Below are 18735 nucleotides of genomic sequence, written 5' to 3'. Positions count from 1 at the left end.
AAAATTACAAAAAAAAACCTCCCGTCACTTAGAGGGTTAAGACATGATTGGTTTAATTAGATTACATTCATCATTACATCAAATTAATTGTTTTCTTTTTCGGCTTTTCCCTCCTTCAATGATTAAAAAAAATATTGAAAAAAAACACCACCACTTTGTTCTTGTGTTTTTTTTGGTGTGATCACTTGTTGCTAGGCAGAGTTTGTGGGGCTTAGTCCAAAGTGCCCCATAAAGCAATTACAACGAACAGGAAGTTACACAAAAATACTCACAACACTATGAGCCACGTGTGTGTGTATCGATTATTTACATTTAATTACATTGAATATTAAAAAAAAAACAAAAAACATTGGCGCCACCTGCTGGGCTCAGTGTCCTCTCATTTTAAGACGTAACCGCCACCACTTTGAGTAGCAGCGGCGACATCGACAAGTTTCTTGCATCTGGTCACGTGACGCGTTGGTTTTCTTTGCGAACATGACCGCTTGTTGCTAGGCAGAGTTTGTAGGGCTGAGTCCAAAGTGCCCCATAAAACAATAAAAAAAGAATAGGAAATCACACAAAGCACTCGAAAAACATCAACACTATGAGTCACGTGTGTTTTAATTACATTCTTTTCATTGAATTTAATACAAAGGAAAGAGAGCATATTGGCGCCACCTTGTGGACACGGTGTCCTCTGCACGGCAACGTTGATCACGTTCTTTCATCAGGTCACAGGACACTTTGGTTTTTGTCCCGCGCGTGACCGCTTGTTGCCTTGTTGTCAGTCCAAAGTGCCCCATAAAACCATGAAAAACGACAGGAAGTGACACAAAAATACTCCAAAAAACAACAACGCTAGTGTTTGGTTAGATTATTTTCATTGTAATTGCATTTAATACAAATTTTTTAAAAAGTAAAATGCATATTGGCGCCATCTGCTGGGCCCAGTGTCCTCATGTTTGAAAGACGTAACTGCCACCACTTTGAGTGGGAGCGACGACATCGACAAGATTCTTTAATCTGGTCACATGACGTTTTGTCTTTCTGTTTTATTTTATTTCTTTGCGCGCGTGACCGCAGAGTTCGTAGGGCTCAATCCAAAGTGCCCCGTAAAACAATGAAAAACAAGAATAGTCAAAAAAACAGCAGCGCCACAGCAGAGTCACGTGTGTTTTAATGAGATTGTTTTTGTTGTAATTCAATCTCATTGAATTTATTTGTGGGGCTTAATCCCAAGTGCCCCATCGGCCGATGACAAAGAAGAGGAAGTGACATATTGGCGCCATTCTGGTGTCCACAGCTTTTGATGATGCAACATCGATCGCATTCTTCTGTCTGGTCACATGACCACTTATTGATTTACTTGGGGGGGGGGGGGGGGGGGGGTTAAAAGTTGTCGCAGCGCTGGTGACCCTCACGCGTGTTTATCCTGCCGTGTGTGGACGTGCTCACCGCTTCATGTGTTGACCTTTGACCTGATAACCTTCTCAGCAGGAGGAATGTCCAACAAGACGAAGGTTTCAACGTCTCCCAAAGGCCTTCCTGCTTCCTGCTTCCCTGCTTCCTGCACGGGCGCTGCCCACACTTGTCTGAGCGTGTGGAAAAAGCGCCGAGTCAGTTTGCGGGTGCGGCGTCATCACGTGGCGATGAGGCTGACGGCGACGCTGCTGGGTCCTGCCCAAAAAACAGAAAACAAAAACACCCACCGTCCTCTTTGTGGACTCAACTTGCAGACGTGACAGCGTGAACACATGACCAAAATGACACAAGGCTTCGGCCGCTTTTGTTTTTTTGTCTTCAAAAGTTGCTACTTGCTAGTTTTTGTTCCCATTCTGGGCCGTTTAACAGATTGTTTATAGCATTTAGCGTTCATGAAAAGCCATCGTTTGTTTCCAGAAGTGTTGTCGTGACGTTTCCCTTGCAAGGTTTGCTAGCGCGCAGCTAGCCTAGCTGGCTAAAGGGACATTAACTCTGTCTCGGACCAAAAAAAGAGCACAAGGTTTTATTAGTATTATTATTTTATTATATTTTTGGAGGTTATCTTTTCACTTGTTTACAGTCTCGATGCTGTGCTAAGCTAAAGTAGCTTCGACTTGACAACATTTCACCTTGTCTGTTTATTGCTGCATTTTATTTTTACTGTCAACAAACTAAACTAAAGAAAGACAAGAAAAAACTTGTAATATTACAAGAATAAAATTGTGAATTTATGACAATAAAGTAGTATATTTGCACAAATGATGTTGTAAATTTAGGAGAGTAAAGTCGTAAATTTGTGAAGAAAAACTTGTAATATTACAAGAATAAAGTCGGAATTTTACAAGAAAAAAGTCGTAATTTACGAGAATAAAGTTGTAAATTTGCAAGAATAATGTTGTAAATTTAGGAGAGTAAAGTTGTACATTTATGAGGAAAAACTTGTAATATTTCAAGAATAAAGTCAGAATTTTATGAGAAAAAACTCGTAATAATTTGAGAGTAAAGTCGTAAATTTGCAAGAATAAAGTCGTACATTTACAAGAAAGAAGTTGTAATATTACAAGAATAAAGATGTATATTTACAAAATTCAAGTTGTACATTTCTGAGAAGAATGTTGTAAATGTAGGAGAATGAAGGAACGAGGAAAAACTTGTAAATTTGCCAGAATAAAGTTTCAAATTTCCGAGAACATATTTGTAAATTTACGAGAAAAAACACTTGAACTATTACTAGAATAAAGTCGTAAATTTACGAGAAAAAACGTGTGATATTACCAGAATAAAGTAGTAAACTCACGAGAATAAAGTGGTAAATTTACGACTTTTTTGTGTGTAAATTGACCACTTCATTCTCGTACATGCACGACTTTATTGCCGAAATCTCAGATTATGATATTTTTCAATGTAGCTTTCATTCATTAAACTTGATTATTACCAAGGAATGCTAGCAATGACGGGCTTTTTTGAAATGTGAAAATGTCAGCGTTACGTTCTCCATTACGTTTCTACTGAATGCTGTGACACAGTGAAGCGTAGACTATAGTGGACGTACATGTACAAGTACACGCACATGTACACGTACACTTTATTCTCTACATGTACAAGTACACGTCCTGTAGCTAGCAATACATCGCTAATACAGTCCGCGCATAGTTCGCTAGCTTTCTTTCAGCTATCTCAAAGACGAGGAGAGAAGTATGCGAGCAAAAGTTCAAACGCTCCGTATTATCGGGCAAAGAAAGCCTCCGTCTTGACTTCCGTCTTATCAGTCACATGATGATCCACTCAGACTTTGTGACAAGACTTCCTGGGAGAACAATCTGACGTTTATTGATTTGAAAAGAAAAACAGCAGCGGCGATGGCGCGCCTTTGGGAAGCAACACCAACGTCCACGGCAAGTCCACACTTTTCCACGCGTGCGTACCCGAGCCGCTTCCATCCTCGACCACAAGAAGAAGAATTAGCAACAACTAACCTGTATGACCAAAACCTAAAGCCGGCTCACATTCGCCATTACAACAAATAGCAACATCGGACAGAATGGAGAGCGTTTATTATTGATTTAGCATTTGTTATCGATGTACTGGAAGTGTACGTGGACTAGTTCACTACTCTTTCAAACTCTACTATTCTATATATTGCTTAATATTACCTATTAAAATATCTTTTGCAGTTTATTTTGACGAGGTTTGTCATATTCTCAGTAGGAAAAAACAATCCTAATGATTATCAGGATGTCTGCGTGAGATTGTTTTTCATCATTTTGTGTTTGTGGTTATTATCCTCATGAGAAAATGAACATTTTCATTGAGACGTATACTTAGAATCATCTATATTTATATATTGTTTTATATATATATATATATCATTATTATTATTATTCATTGACATGTATATATATTATGTTCATATATATATATAATATATATATATACATATATATATTATATATATATACATTTTTTAATGACTTTGAATTTTTATATAGTTGTTATTCTTCTTATCAATGGAAAATTGAAAAATTCTTTAAATTTTTTTTTTTTAATATAAGAATTTTTTCCCATTCATTTGTTCAATTTTGAATTTTTAAAAATTAATTTTAATTTTACTTTTGAATGTAGTTATGATTATTATCCCCAATAGAAAATTGTATTTGTTGTTTTACATGTTTAATATATAAGAATGCTTTCCCATTCATTGATGATTTAGTTATTGTATGTTTACATATTCACAGTGGAAAACACCACGCTTATTATTCATGTCTGAAGCAAGCTGGAAGGAACAAACTACGTCTGCACCAAAGAGCACATGACCAAACACAAAGAAAGCCAAACACGACTTCTTGAAGCAGGGGGGAAATTCAAGGCACTCGAGGCGCCAGCCGCCAAAAAACATTCAATGGAGGACCCCAAGAGCTATTTTTTAAAATATTTTATTTCTTTCAATATATATTGGCCCAAGATTATTTTGGGGGGTAATTTTTAAAGATGTTTATTGTCGTAGTCACAGTATAAAATTCTCACGCTCCTGTGAGTCGTGTTTCACTACTGGTAACATCGCCAACTAGTGGCCTGGCATGCGTCTTACAGCTGATTCTTTTTCTACGTACTTGCGGGACTGTGGACAGTTTTGGCGACATTATTTTGCCAATTTTTGATCCCGTTTAATTAGGATTGTTACGTAAGCGTACCTTATGTAAGTACTTATTACTAAATGTTAGCCAAAAGTGTTTTTTCTTTTGTTAAGTAAAAGTGGGACCCTGCTAAGACACTAACACTTATTTATTACTTACCCAAACATGAACTTAAATGAACCAATTTAAGCTCTTTATAGCGAAAAAAATAACAGCAAAAGACTTTTTTTGAAAGGTGTCCGCATAAACAAGGTGTTGTTTTCCATAGCGCCATTCCAGAGATGCATCACGTGAATCCCTGATGACATCACACAGAGGGTGGGCCTTCGGCGAAAAAACAAGAAACAGACCAATCAGAGAGCCCGGCGGGAGGGTCTTAACTGCCATTCAAGCCCTTATAAACTTTGTGTGTCTCGGTCGAAGGAGGTTATTTTATTTTTCCTCGCCAATCCGCAACAAAGGGCTTCCAGTAAGTATCACGTTCCGTCGTTTGCATTTGTGAGGCAGTTTGAATCCATTCATTTAGTAAATCTATCGACTGTTTACTATCATTACGCACAATAAGAAGCGAGAAATACGGATTACGTTGGGAAAAACGTGGATTTGACCAAATATCTTGGCATAATGTATTTATCTTGGACAAATACGCCAACGTGTTTGTCAGCATTTGATAGATTCAGGCATTGTGATTTGTTCGGCGGCCTTTGTTGTCGTCTCCGTCTTGGCAAGAAAAAACAACAGGCATTGCTAGTTTCAAGCTACTATCGCTTCACTGGCGTTAAATAACAGTGGAAGGAATGTGGACGAGTCTTTCGCATTGACTCTTCGTTTTCCTTTTTCGTTTTCCTTTTTCGTTTTTCGTTTTCCTTTCCCCATTCCAACTTTGGATGGTCTTGATGGCCTAGTCTCTTTGGCAAGCCTTTCCTTCGCTGCGGATCCCGTGACTCGGCGACAACAAAAAAGGAAAAGCAGCCCGTTTCCGGTATCCCAAATGTTCCAGATCCCGTTTCTTTTAATTCCATTTAAATTCCACTTTCCTCGCTAGCATCGTGCAGACGAACCGTTATCATGTTATAAATATAGTATACATGATTACAAGCAGTGATAGTTTTATTAATGCTTCGTCATGGATGTGGGGTCACGTGATACGGAGGCTCCATAGGCGTGATGTAGTAGATGACATGTCGCAATAAGGTTTTTCAAACTTAGTACAGAAGAAAAGACAGCATAAACGTTGTAACCCTTAAAAGAGCTTGTTTTGTGGTTATTACTCTGCAGACCTCCGCAATGCCACCCTTCATCCTGTTGGTCGTGGGCCTGAGTATGGTCGCGTCTGCGCCCAGCCTGGACCCACAGCTGGACGATCACTGGGACCTGTGGAAGAGCTGGCACTCCAGGAAATACCACGAGGTCAGCAGTTGCGCTGTCTGTTATCGTGCTGCTTGCGAGGCGTCTTATTGATTGTCGCTGTTCCGGGTGCTCGTAGAAGGAGGAGGGCTGGAGGAGGATGGTGTGGGAGAAGAACCTGAAGAAGATCGAGATGCACAACCTGGAGCACTCCATGGGCAAACACTCGTACCGCCTGGGCATGAACCAGTTTGGAGACATGGTACGCTCCGCCTTACAACCTTTCTTTCACTGTCTAACCTTTTTGTGTTGGTCCAAAATTGGAAAAAGTAACACACAATACTTTTTTTTTTTTTTTTTTTTTTTAGCATTCTCTCCAACAAAAAAACACATTTCAAGTAAAACAAATTCAAGAAGACTTTGGTCTTCAACTTAAAAAAAATCATTATGCTGAAGATAAATGTGTTTTTTTAATTTAAATATGTTTTAATGTTGATCATTACCAGTTAAAAAAAAAACCTATACACACCCAAAATTTCAATGTATTTAAAAAAAAATAAAAAATAAATCAAAAACTTCAAAATAAAAATATATTTTAAACATTTTTAAAGATTTTTTTTTTTTCAAAAGGTAAATCGTCTAACAGTAAAAATGACTTTTTGTTTTTGAGTTATTTAATAAATGTTCATGTTTCTGTATTAAAAAACACTAAAACATGATATCTCATTTTAATAAATACATACATTTTTTCAGTGTTTTTTCACGAGGCTTTTATCATTGGCTGTTCATGAGTTGTCACCCCCAAACTTTACATTTTTACATTTGGATGTATTTGAACCATATTTTGAGGTTTATTATTGACTGTAAAAAATGTTTTTCCAAAACATAGCATTTTTTTATTTAAAGTATTTTTAAAATTTCATTTTTTAAAACATTTTTTAAATTTTTAATTTTGTATTTTTGATATCAAATACTTTATACATACATAAAATAATAAAGTATAGTTAAAAAAATGTAATATTTGTACATGTTTCCCCCCCCCGGTTCATTTTCACTGACAGGAAAAACCTGTTGAAAGACCAACGGAAAAATCATAAACATTTTACAGAAAAAAATGCCAATAAAATGACTTGCTTGTTGAACTGATGACACATGTGGTGGTGGTGGTGGTGGTAGTGGTGGTGGTAGTGGTGGTGGTAGTGGTGGTGGTAGTGGTACACAATGTAAGGAATACGGCTAATGAACCTGCTCTCCATCCACCCGTGCAGCCTCACGAGGAATTCCGGCAGATCATGAACGGCTACAAGCACAAAAGCCAGAGGAAGTTCAAGGGCTCGCTCTTCATGGAGCCCAACTTCCTGGAGGCCCCGCGCTCGGTGGATTGGAGGGATCACGGCTACGTCACCCCCGTCAAGGACCAGGTATCTTAACACAGACACAGTAGTATCGCTTTCATGACCGGGAGGCTAAATGATGACAAACCCACAGGAAGCCAGCGTCGCTACGCTGTATGCATGCTTGGGTAAATGTTTTGCTTGGCGTGAAAGATAAGATGGCCTCTTGTTTATCTGCGTTCTGCACTTCACTTCACCCACCCCCATATTCCTCATCACATTTGCCTGTAGGCGGAAACTCGAGCAGATACAAAGTGCTAATGTACAACATACACGGGGACATGAGCTGGCATTCAAGTGTAACAATAAGCTGTTTAACTGTAATGATTTGGGGTGCATGGGACAGTGGGGAAACCTGCCTGTTGTAGACCACGTCCCCGGTGACCATAGGAGACTGGGCTGTGTTTCAGGGAACACACAATTATGGTGCACTCACTCACACTAGATAGGTTTCGTGTTTGACTGGTGTGAGCAATCCGTGCTCAAGCCTGGTACAGGAGGCGGGGTCCGTGCTCAACAGAATCAGACATCAGTCAATGCAATGTCTCTTTTTGTGTGTCCCCCTTCTGTCTCCAGGGTCAGTGCGGTTCCTGCTGGGCCTTCAGCACCACGGGCGCTCTGGAGGGTCAGCACTTCCGCAAGTCGGGCAAGCTGGTGTCGCTGAGCGAGCAGAACCTGGTGGACTGCTCCCGGCCCGAGGGCAACGAGGGCTGCAACGGCGGCCTGATGGACCAGGCCTTCCAGTACATCAAAGACAACAACGGGCTGGACTCCGAGGACTCGTACCCTTACGTGGGAACTGTAAGTTACAACACGCCGACAGCGGTGTAGAACCGGCGGGTTCCTCGCTAACAGTCGCTCGCGTCATTCCAGGACGACCAGCCGTGCCACTACGACCCCTCGTACAACTCCGCCAACGACACCGGCTTCGTGGACATCCCTAGCGGCAAGGAGCATGCGCTGATGAAGGCCGTGGCCGCCGTGGGACCCGTCTCTGTGGCCATCGACGCCGGGCACCAGTCCTTCCAGTTCTACCAATCGGGTCCGTTTTCGTCGCTAAAACAGCCATCAGTGACCATGTCGCCAGTCGCTAAACCCGTGACTCCACCCCTTTTTTAGGTATCTACTACGAGAAAGAGTGCAGCAGCGAGGAGCTGGACCACGGCGTCCTCGTGGTGGGTTACGGCTTTGAGGGAGAAGACGTGGACGGCAGGAAGTACTGGATCGTCAAGAACAGGTGAGCGCTCAAGCTAAATGTTGTTAGCGTCCCTATGGTGTGGCGGCGTGAAGCTAACCTCCCTTGTCGTCCTGCAGCTGGAGCGAGAAGTGGGGTAACAAAGGCTACATCTACATGGCCAAAGATCGCAAGAACCACTGCGGCATCGCCACAGCGGCTAGTTACCCTCTAGTGTAACCTCGTCACCCTCTAGTGTTTTTTTTTTTTTTTTTTTTAAATAGAAAATTCCAAACACGCGGAGCTATGCATCAACAGGAAGTCTTGTTTTACGGACACACTGTTTTTAGGGAAATGATGCTCTGGTTTTATGCCACTTTATATTGAAGATATTTTAGTTTTTGTCTTTTATTCTTTGTAAATATGCTGCTCAGTGTGTGTGTGTGTGTGTGTGGGGGGGGGGGGGGGGGGAGAGAGAAACAAACGTCTTTGTTCTTGTAAATGTGTGTTTTTTTATTTTATGTTTAGTGTCATCAATTAAAGGTGTGAAACACTAATCTCTTATTTTGTGTATTGTTTTCTATTTGATTTTAAATTGCATTAACTTTAAAGCACACTTTAGGAATTAACAACATGCGATGCATTTAAGAAAGCTTGTTAGTATCGCATTTAACGCAGACCTATTGATTTGTCTCTTGCTAATCAGTCCTATTCAATAAATTCTAAAGGAGCATCATACATACTAGACAATATGTCACATGATCAATAAACAGCGGCACACGTGAGATTATTGATGTGTTGCTTCGTGAGGTTGAAGCTAGTTTATGGAATGAACTTAATTAAACTTAACATTCGAAAGAGTCTTAGCTTTCACCTAAAAAAAAACCTGGCCCCAGAGGAGATGGATTAAAGTACAATTCCAACATAAACTGGTATGAAAGAACTACGAATCACAATTCCATCAGACACAGATGCTAAGATACGACACAAAAGAAACCGCCGTTGGTGTCAACTTTTCAAGAGTACCTGAATGCGTCACAACAAGCCACGTGACAACCCTCTGTTCTCCAATTGGTCTGAGGTGGACGGTAGTAGTACGTGAAACAGACTAACACTTTAAAGAGTCTTAGCTTTCACCTAAAAAACCTGGCCACAAAGGAGACGGACTAAAGTACAATTTCACTGTGAAGTAGCATTAAATAACTACAAATAACAATTATATCAGAAACCGGAGATGCTATGCTAAGACGCCAAAGAAATCGTCATTCCAAGCGCACCTGAATGCGTCAAAAAGCCATGTGACAACCCTCTCTTCACCAATTGGTCAGCGGTGGGCGCAAAAATATAAACAGGAAGAGCGGTAGTAGCGCAATACGTGAAACAGACGATAGATCAAATAAGTAGTACTTGAGTGATACCCCTTAACGTTACGGACAAGCTCGCAGGCTAAAGTACACTTAAAGAGGCATTCACACGCTAACAAGACGAATGAAGACACGAAAGACACCCACATGCTAAACTGATGACCCGTTCGATAAGTCACTTTTCATTTTTAATCACTGGAGTTGTGTCAAGTTTGTGTGAAAGCACCCTCGCTAACTCACTTCCTCTTTCTGGAGTACTGCAGCAGAAGGCACATCAGATATTGTCGTTATTGCACAAAGTTGACACTACCATCTGTGGGAATAAAGTTGCCAAAAAACGAATTTGACAAAATGCCATTCCAAGAGTCCACAGTTACTGGTACTTCCTGACGAAGGACAAGTACTCGTTGACGTCGTCCGGGGAGCCAACCACGAAGGGCACCCGTTGGTGGAGGGCCTGCGGTCGCACAGCCAGGACCCTCTGGGTGCCCGTGGTGGCCAGGCCTCCCGCCTGCTCCACCAGGAATGCGATGGGGTTGCACTCGTACAGCAGCCGCAGCTAGCCAGGAGAGAAAGGAGCACAGAGGGTTTCAAGTGACATCGCCAACTAGTGTGTTGGCATGCACGTTGTAGCATTTTTTTACACCTGTTTTCATGAGGTTGCTGTTGGGTAAATGTCGGGGCAGCGATTTTAACTGAAAATGGAATTTCGGGGGCTGAAAAGTGCAAACGTTTGAAAGCAAGTCTCAATTTGTAATTATGAGATGACTGTGTTTAAGTTCCCCAGTTTCACTTCCTCTTCTTCTGGTCACGTCTTTCCGCTACACAGGGCTGGTGCATCACTGCTGCTCCTCTAAAAACGTACACAATGTCGTTTTTATCCAGAAAGTACAACTGTTCCTCAAAGTCCACCTGCACCTGGCAGAAATGTTGTGAAGTTGCACGTAGCTGACTGCCATGTGTGTGGCGGGGGTTTCTGTGGTAATCAAAATGCTCCAATCTAAATATGGCGCCGGGTTAAATCTACCTTGAGAAATAAGTATTAGTATTTATGAGGGGTGTCACGAGACACTCCGTTCACCAGACGAGACGATACACATAAAATAATTGATGACTAAACCTGACCCTGCTAACCCTAACCCTTAACCTGACAGCTCGGACACCCTGGAGGGATTGTGTCTCACAGCTGGCCTGGGAACGCCTTGGTGGACTGGACAGTCTGGACTTCCCGACTGAGACTGCTGCCCCCGCGACCCGGACCCGGATAAGCGGAAGAAAATGGATGGTTGGCTATGGCAATATATTGCAATCTACGAATTAAATTTATACTACGTTACGCTCTTCTGCATGCTGTGTGTATGCTAGGCAAAGAAACGGCATGACTGACAAAAGGGCTCACTCTGTTCATGCCGTTGTTCTATGGAACAAACGCGGCAAAGTGCTGAAACCGATGCAAACCTCGTATTTATGCTAGGCTAACCAGCAGCAAATACGTGGAAGGCGGCCTCCTTACCTTTCCTTCTGGGTTCTTCTCATTGGCCGGGTACATGAAGATGCCCCCGTAGGTGATGGTGCGGTGGACGTCGGACACCATGGAGCCCACATAGCGGGCGCCGTACGGGGAGCTGCCATCCTGCAGGAAGCGACAAGTTATTAAGAAGTACTGGAATATAAAATATAAATATATAATAAATATATAAATAATCTAAATTTAAAAATAATATAATCATTCAAAAACAATATTTTTTCAAATAAATTCTAAATTAAAAATGACAAGTAATATACACAGAAATAATACAAAACCATATGTTTAAAATATATAATGAGAAAACAAATCTAATTGTACACTGAAAATACTGTATTAAGAGTGTGTATTAAGAATTTAAAAACACGAAAACAAAATGATAAATGGGAATTGGGGAAAAAAATTAAATATACTATAAATGAATGAATCATCCATCCATCCATCCATTTTCTATACCGCTTCATCCTCATTAGGGTCGCGGGGGCATGCTGGAGCCTATCCCAGCTGACTTCGGGCGACAGGCGGGGTACACCCTGGACTGGTGGCCAGCCAATCACAGGGCACATATAGACAAACAACCATTCACACTCACATTCATACCTATGGACAATTTAGAGTCACCAATTAACCTCACCTGCATGTTTTTGGGAATGTGGGAGGAAGCCGGAGTACCCGGAGAAAACCCACACACACACGGGGAGAACATACAAACTCCACACAGAAATGCCCAGGGGAGAATCCAACTCAGGTCTTCCCTATCTCCAAGCTGTTACTGTGTTGGCCAACGTGCTAACCACTAGACCACCGTGCGGCCTGAATAAATATAATAAATAAATAAAATATTTGGAAAATTATTGTTAAAATAAAAATAACATGAAAATTAATCATTTTTAAATAAAGAATGAAAATATACTTATCATTTTTCCATTGATTGAAGTATTTTAGATATCCTTTTTTTGCTGCAAATGAGCTCACGATATAAGCATCCCTGTTAATCAACACATACGTCAAATGTAAAAATACCTGACACGAAATGTAGTGATACAGTCAAAAAACAAAAAATATCAAATAAAACAATATTTAAAAAAAAACAAATATAAAATAATGGGGCCGTACCGAGCGCTAATATTTGGACTACCTTATTTAGTGACACAAGGGGTTAAAAATAGGAGTGACACCACTCATTTCCTAAATAAGGTGTAGTGAACACATCTCCATTACACTTCAGCGGTGTTTTATTTTGTTGAAATGCATGAATGCATTCGTGAGGCGGGGGGGGCAAGCTGGTTGTATTAGGGCTGCAAAGCTGCTGAGAAACAACAAAGTGGTCAAAGTCCGCCATCAGGAGCTGGTAAACAACCCCACCCCCCTTCGGAAAGAACAGTCTGTCAAGAACTGCAAGGCTGTTTATTGGATTGTTGTGTTTGTGTTTTGTGGGTTGCAGAGAGACGGTGAAACAAGGCTGCATGGTTGTTATCATTATTATGATGATGATTACAGGAGTGTTCCTTCATAAATAATACGGATACAGTGTTGGTGATTGTAACACTGCACGCGTGTCAAGGTGACGCGGTCATGTGCTCGCTGAGTCACGTCGCAGGCATCGTACGGGAAGACTGAACATGTGCTGCTGTATTTCCTGACTCACTCACGCATTGTGCAACACATCCAAAAAACACAGTCATCCAGTCATCCAGAGGAATGAACCAATGGAAAAAGTAAAAAGAAAGAAAGAAAGAGGAATGCTGAGACAAACAGATATAACGCAGCTTTTATGCTAGTTTGCATTCTTTTTCCTGCTCTTGTTGCTAGGCAGACTTCAACAAGCAGTGGATGGCAATAAAAAATAATAATATAGATAAACGTAGATAAATGTGGAAATAGGAAAGAACGACATGAGCTTTGATGGACACACCGAAAGCCTGGGACAAAAATCAGTTGGCCAATCACGTCTACGAGGCAGATGGGACAGCGACAGCTGGCAGGAAGGACGCCAGGCAGACGCGCTCGATACGATGGCGTGGTCGGGCCACATTGAGGGGGAAAAAACGGAGATTTCCAGAATAAAGTCAAGAAAAAACTCGTAATATTAGGAGAATAAATTAGTGAGACAAAAAGTGGTCAGATTACGTGTGGTACGTGTCGTACGTGTCGTACGTGTCAGACGTTCCTTCTTCCTAGGCCGCCGACTAACTTCACGAAGGAAGGAAACTTTCCTCTTGCTTCCGGCAAGCTTTTATTTACAACATGGCAGCAAAACACAGCAGTATGAGCACGAACAGATTAGCAGGGCTAGCCCGTCTCACGTCTCGCCTTCCTTCAAGATTCAAGATTCAAGATTCAAGATTCAAGAGAGTTTTATTGTCATGTGCATGGTAAAACAGCAGTTATACCATGCAATGAAAATCTTATTCTGTTCATTCTCCCAAGGAAAAGAAAGAAAAACACAAGGCCAAAGGTCACATAAGCCCCGCCCGTTTACCACTTTTTTTCTCGTACATTTTTTTCTCGTAAGGTTGCAACTTTATTCTTGTAAATTTACAACTTTTATTTTCTTAAATTCATGACGTTATTCTCATATGTGCGAGTTTTTTCTTGATTGAGTTTTTTCTTTATTGTTGTGAATTTACGACTTTATTCTCATAATAGGATGAGTTTTTTCTCGTAAAGTTACGACTTTATTCTCGTAAATGTACGACTTTATTCTAATAATTGCGAGTATTTTCTTGTAAAGTCATGACTTTATTCTCGTAATTGCAAGTTTTTTCTCGTAAATTTACAACTTTATTTTTGTAAATTTCCAACTTTATTCTTCTAAATTTCAGACTTTATTTTCATAAATTTCCAACTTTATTCGAATAATTGCAAATTTTTCTTGTAAAGTTACAACTTTATTCTCGAAAATTTACAACTTCATTTTCATAATTGCGAGTTTTTTCTCGTAAAGTTATGACTTTATTCTCGTAATATTACACGTTTATTCTCATAAATGTACAACTTTATTCTCGTAAATTTCCAACTTTATTCTCATATTTGCAGGTTTTTTCATGTAAATTTACGACTTTATTCCTGAAATGTCAGATTATTTTTTTCCTTAGTGTGGCCCCAGTCCTCTGTTGTGTGCTCATTTTTCCTCTACTCGTGCGTGTGCGACCAGTAAATCTGCTTGGCTTTTTAAAAATCAACTTAGACTGGAAACTTAAAACTTCATTCATGTGACGTTTGCCACTAATTTTGAACTTCAGGGATCAATAACGCCCAAGCAAAGGCTTGTTAGGCCGCAAACGATACCAAATGATAACAATAAACGCAGGTCCATTTTGTGTGTTCTGCTTGCGCTGCTAAAATTTGAAGTTAGGGGCCACTGTGCTCCTAATAATAAAAAAAAAAAACAAGTTAGTCTGGAGCCCTGACGATACTGATTTATTATCAACGTATGAATTTCCCCAAATGCCTGCTCTGTATTCATTATAAAAGAACTCTTAAAGGACTGTACTAAAAAGACTTGTGGCTTCTCCGGGTTTCATGTCATTGGAGTCAGACTCGGGATGCTGAAAATATGCTTACAAGGCGTCTTGGTTTTTGCCTCAGCGCTTACAGTATTTCATCAGGTGTGATCATGTGACCGGGTCACACGCCGCGTCACGCACGGCCAGCCGTGATGCCGCTGCTGCTGAGTGGAAGGCAAAGTGCTGAGTGTGCGCCGTCTGAGGAAGAGGATGTCTTTTTTGGCAGCCGACCCAACATAAAGTGGAACTGCAAGCGCACACCCCCCGACTGTCTGACAGCCACATGTTTGCCCTGCCGCCATTCTCAAGCAAGCACTGGCAAGGCTACTCAGGAAAACACACACGGTTTAGTTCCAAATGTGAAAGTTGTAAATAGATGAAGGTGTTACATTTGCAAATGAATTGTTATTTTCATGTAAAACAACCCTTTTTTGTGTTGTTTATCTTGTAGTACAGTTTAGATATTTGAGCTGTCACAAAAGCAACAAATGTGTGTCAAAGTGAAAGTTATGCTTTTTTAGTCAGGAACTGATATTTTCCTGAAACGTGCTATGTTCTACTGCTCATGACTAAAGAACGGAAAAAGGTAGGAACTAACTTTTTTCTCATCTTTCTTCTGGTAGGTTCCATGTTTATAAACCATACAACACAATGTTCTGTGTGCCCTGAATCAGTCAAAATGGTCTGAAACGGCCGCTACTGAAGGGGATGTCTTTGGAAAAATGGCTGGGAGTGAATGAGTTCATGTAATGATAATATATGAAATATGATAATAATGCGTGTAAACCGTGTCAAAGGATATAAACTTGCATTTCTTAAGCGTATTTAACATTGGAATTGGACTTTCAAAAGCTATGAAATGAAATAAATTAGACAAACAAAAAAAGACAAACCCCCCTCTGTGAAGAAGAAAACACTCCAAGAAAAACTACACACAATAATCAAATGTAAAAACTAAAATTGCCCTTGAATAAATAATGACCATTGGGTTTTATTCCTCAACAGGAACACAAATGAGCGAAGCTACAGACGTGATGCCTGCTGTTGCGTGGCGTCACGCCACTCGGGACCAAATCATGTCAGGACTGCTTCCCGGATGCGCTAGGTGGTGGTGACAACGCATACCCACGCGGGAACAACGCACGTGAACACTAGACGTAAACACTGCTTGACCAGCTTGGTCACATTTTCGGTCACAGATTGCGTGCCAAGTGCATGGTTTGGGGGTAAAAAGCGCTCAAAGTAGTCGTTACTCTTTTCAGGCGTGCCATAAATAAATGACACGCACAGCCGCGGCAAAATGCTTTACTCCTCACTTGCACCACTCTATGTGCACTCGCCAGCGACCCCGCCTCCACCCACCGTGACAAAGAGACTGACAGACAGACAGGAGGGTTCGCTCTCTCCGTTCATTCCGCTACAGCACCAACACACCCAGGTGCTGACACAGATGCACAGAGTGAACTCTCTTGTCATTAAGCCTGATTGGTAGAGCGAGAGGAGGAAAACAAACACGCATGCACATGTCGATATATGGAGGCCGGCAAAATGGTTACGTTTGTTCTCGTTTATGGTGCGGTTATCGTGTTGCATCAAGATGGCGTCTGGACGGGTGTGCCTACCTCAGGGTGCTTCTTGTGCCGGATGTAGTCGTTGACGGAGGCGTGGAAGTACTTGGCGTAGCCCTCGTTCACGCTGTAGATCTTTCCTCGGGGTTTGATCCTGACGTTCCTCTCGGTCAGGATGAACTCTCCGATGGCCTGAGGGACACAAAACAAAATGAACGCCTCCTGTCAATTAGTCATGTCCACTATAAACGTCGGGTGAGTGTTTTTTATGAACTCCACAGGATGGCAGTGGCTGTTTTGTATCCATCATTTTATCTACCTCTGCATGCGCTTTAAAATGTTGCTGTTCAGCTGCTGGTGTGAAAGTCGAGTGTTACCCTTGAACTCATGGCCACTATTAATCACTGCTATTACAACATTGGTTCTGTTGCTGCGATATTCTTGTTAATAAACGAGCATGTGTTCATAAACAAACCCTTTCCACTTTCTCATGCACTACACATCATGATCAAATTTAAAGTGTGTAGAAACCAACCACAAAACAAAGAAATCCAAGCCGTAAGCTCACACAACACCGTGGTTCTTGTGGCAGGTCCCTTCATGGCGGCAGCTTGATAGAATGTTTATTTTACAGAATAATGTTCGAAAACACTCACTGGGTCGAGCATGAAAAAGTTGAGGCCGTCACCGGTGCTGAGGGCCACCAGCGTGGCGCTGCCATAGAGGGCGTAGCCGGCGCACACCATGTTGTCACCCGGCTGCAGGGCATCCTCCACTGTGGGCTCGCCCTCTGACACCTAAGTGCATCGACAGCAGCTCTTCAATGTTAGATTTTATTCTTTAAACGTGAAAAGATTGTGACCTTTTACAACTTTTTACATCTTTCTGTTCTTTCTTGGGCTCCAAAAGGAGGAATGTGTGTTTCCCTCAAACAACCCACCTCAGTAATTGTTTGCAGACCTTCTGCAAACAATTACAGGACATGGCTGCTTTTCACGAGCAGCACAAGGGCTCCCCGTGGTGGCCGTGAGGCGCTACTACACGTTAACGTCCTGTTTTAACGATGAGATTGATTTTCTTTTTTTTTTTTTGTATATATGCTAGGATCTTCCATGTTTGTTTGTTTTTTTTACAACTTTTGTTTTTTACTGCAAAAAAGCTAGTCAAAGATACTTTATACGACAGGACAGTGTACTGTTTTTATGTACCCGCTGCAAAAATGGCAGTCACAGATCCTACAGTATATGACAGGATAAACCTGCTGTTTTTAGGAATCTGCTGCAAAAACGTCAGTCAGCGATCCTCCACATGACAGGATATGCTGCTGTTTTTAGGAATCTGCCGCAAAAACACTCATCAAAGATCCTCCGAGAAACACTGTTATTGATAAAGAATCTGCTGCAAAAATGAAAGTTGAAGATCCTCAATGTGACAGGAGCGCTTTGCTGTTTTTAATGACCTACTACAAAAGCGCTCGTCTTTGATCCACTGTATGACAGGACATTCTGCTGTTTTTAGGAATCGGTTGCAAAAACGCTAGTCGATGATCCTCTATATGACAGGAGGCAAAAATGCCAGTCAAATCTCCTCTATTTTTGCTGTTTTTAGGAATATGCAGGCTCATTTGAGGACCAGAGTTTGCCACAGATAGATGTATAGACGTATAGATATATAGATGTATATATGTATAAATATATAGATGTATAGATGTATGTATAGGTGTATAGATGTATAGAAATATAGATGTATAGATGTATGTTTAGCACTGACCCTCTTGTAGATGGCAAATATGGTGCCAATGGAGGCCAAACAGTCGATGTTACTGGAGCCATCCAGAGGGTCAAAACACACCACGTACTTTCCCTGGAAGACAGTGGAGTCATCTTATACTGCGTATTGTGTATTCTAATTGCAGTACTACACGTGCATGATGTACCGATGATCGTGTCCTCTCACCCGCTTGTCTTTAGGAGTGATGATGAGCTCCTTGTCCTCCTCAGAGACCATGCAGCAGGAGCCGTAGGAGGCCCGCAGCATGTTCACCACCAGGTCGTTGGACAGGACGTCCAGCTTCTTCACGTCATCGCCCGTCACGTTGACACAGCCCGCCATGCCCTGTCTGCGCCGACGAACCCATCGGGACGCGATCAGGTCCGTGAGAAAAAGAGCATGTTGGGATATACAATGTTCCCTCGCTATAACACGGCCTCGCTATTACACACATATTTTTTTATGTGCATTTTTTTACAGTGTAGC

At 41.4% G+C, this 18735-nt stretch overlaps 2 protein-coding genes across 6 annotated transcripts in view; one reads left to right on the top strand and one right to left on the bottom strand.

Annotated features, from left to right (window-relative positions):
* Positions 1-4907: 4907 nt before the first annotated feature.
* On the top strand, positions 4908-8822 carry ctsla (cathepsin La). The gene is made up of 8 exons (XM_054773872.1): positions 4908-5067; positions 5877-6008; positions 6085-6207; positions 7214-7366; positions 7916-8140; positions 8213-8381; positions 8459-8576; positions 8654-8822. Exons 2-8 carry the CDS (start codon positions 5886-5888, stop codon positions 8751-8753), a joined length of 1011 nt encoding a protein of 336 aa, XP_054629847.1. The 5' UTR covers positions 4908-5067; positions 5877-5885; the 3' UTR covers positions 8754-8822.
* Positions 8823-9055: 233 nt separating this feature from the next.
* The window catches only part of fbp2 (fructose-1,6-bisphosphatase 2), a 95115-nt gene continuing 85435 nt past the window's right edge, over positions 9056-18735 (bottom strand). For 3 of the 5 annotated variants that reach the window (XM_054773874.1, XM_054773877.1, XM_054773878.1), the window contains 6 exons: positions 18436-18598; positions 18250-18342; positions 17136-17276; positions 16534-16671; positions 11391-11510; positions 9058-10436 (listed from right to left, as the gene is read on the bottom strand). In XM_054773874.1, the coding sequence (XP_054629849.1) occupies positions 10251-10436; positions 11391-11510; positions 16534-16671; positions 17136-17276; positions 18250-18342; positions 18436-18598 (841 nt within the window). In that variant the 3' untranslated portion in view covers positions 9058-10250. Of the gene's footprint in view, positions 10437-11390; positions 11511-16533; positions 16672-17135; positions 17277-18249; positions 18343-18435; positions 18599-18735 lie in introns of all 5 variants that reach the window. The other 2 variants (XM_054773875.1, XM_054773876.1) reach the window with 2 other exon arrangements.

Source organism: Dunckerocampus dactyliophorus, chromosome 4, assembly GCF_027744805.1.
Source record: "Dunckerocampus dactyliophorus isolate RoL2022-P2 chromosome 4, RoL_Ddac_1.1, whole genome shotgun sequence".
NCBI classification, from domain to species: Eukaryota; Metazoa; Chordata; class Actinopteri; order Syngnathiformes; family Syngnathidae; genus Dunckerocampus; species Dunckerocampus dactyliophorus.
The sequence above is the reverse complement of the archived record's forward strand: the minus strand, read 5'-3'. Positions and strand labels throughout refer to the sequence as shown.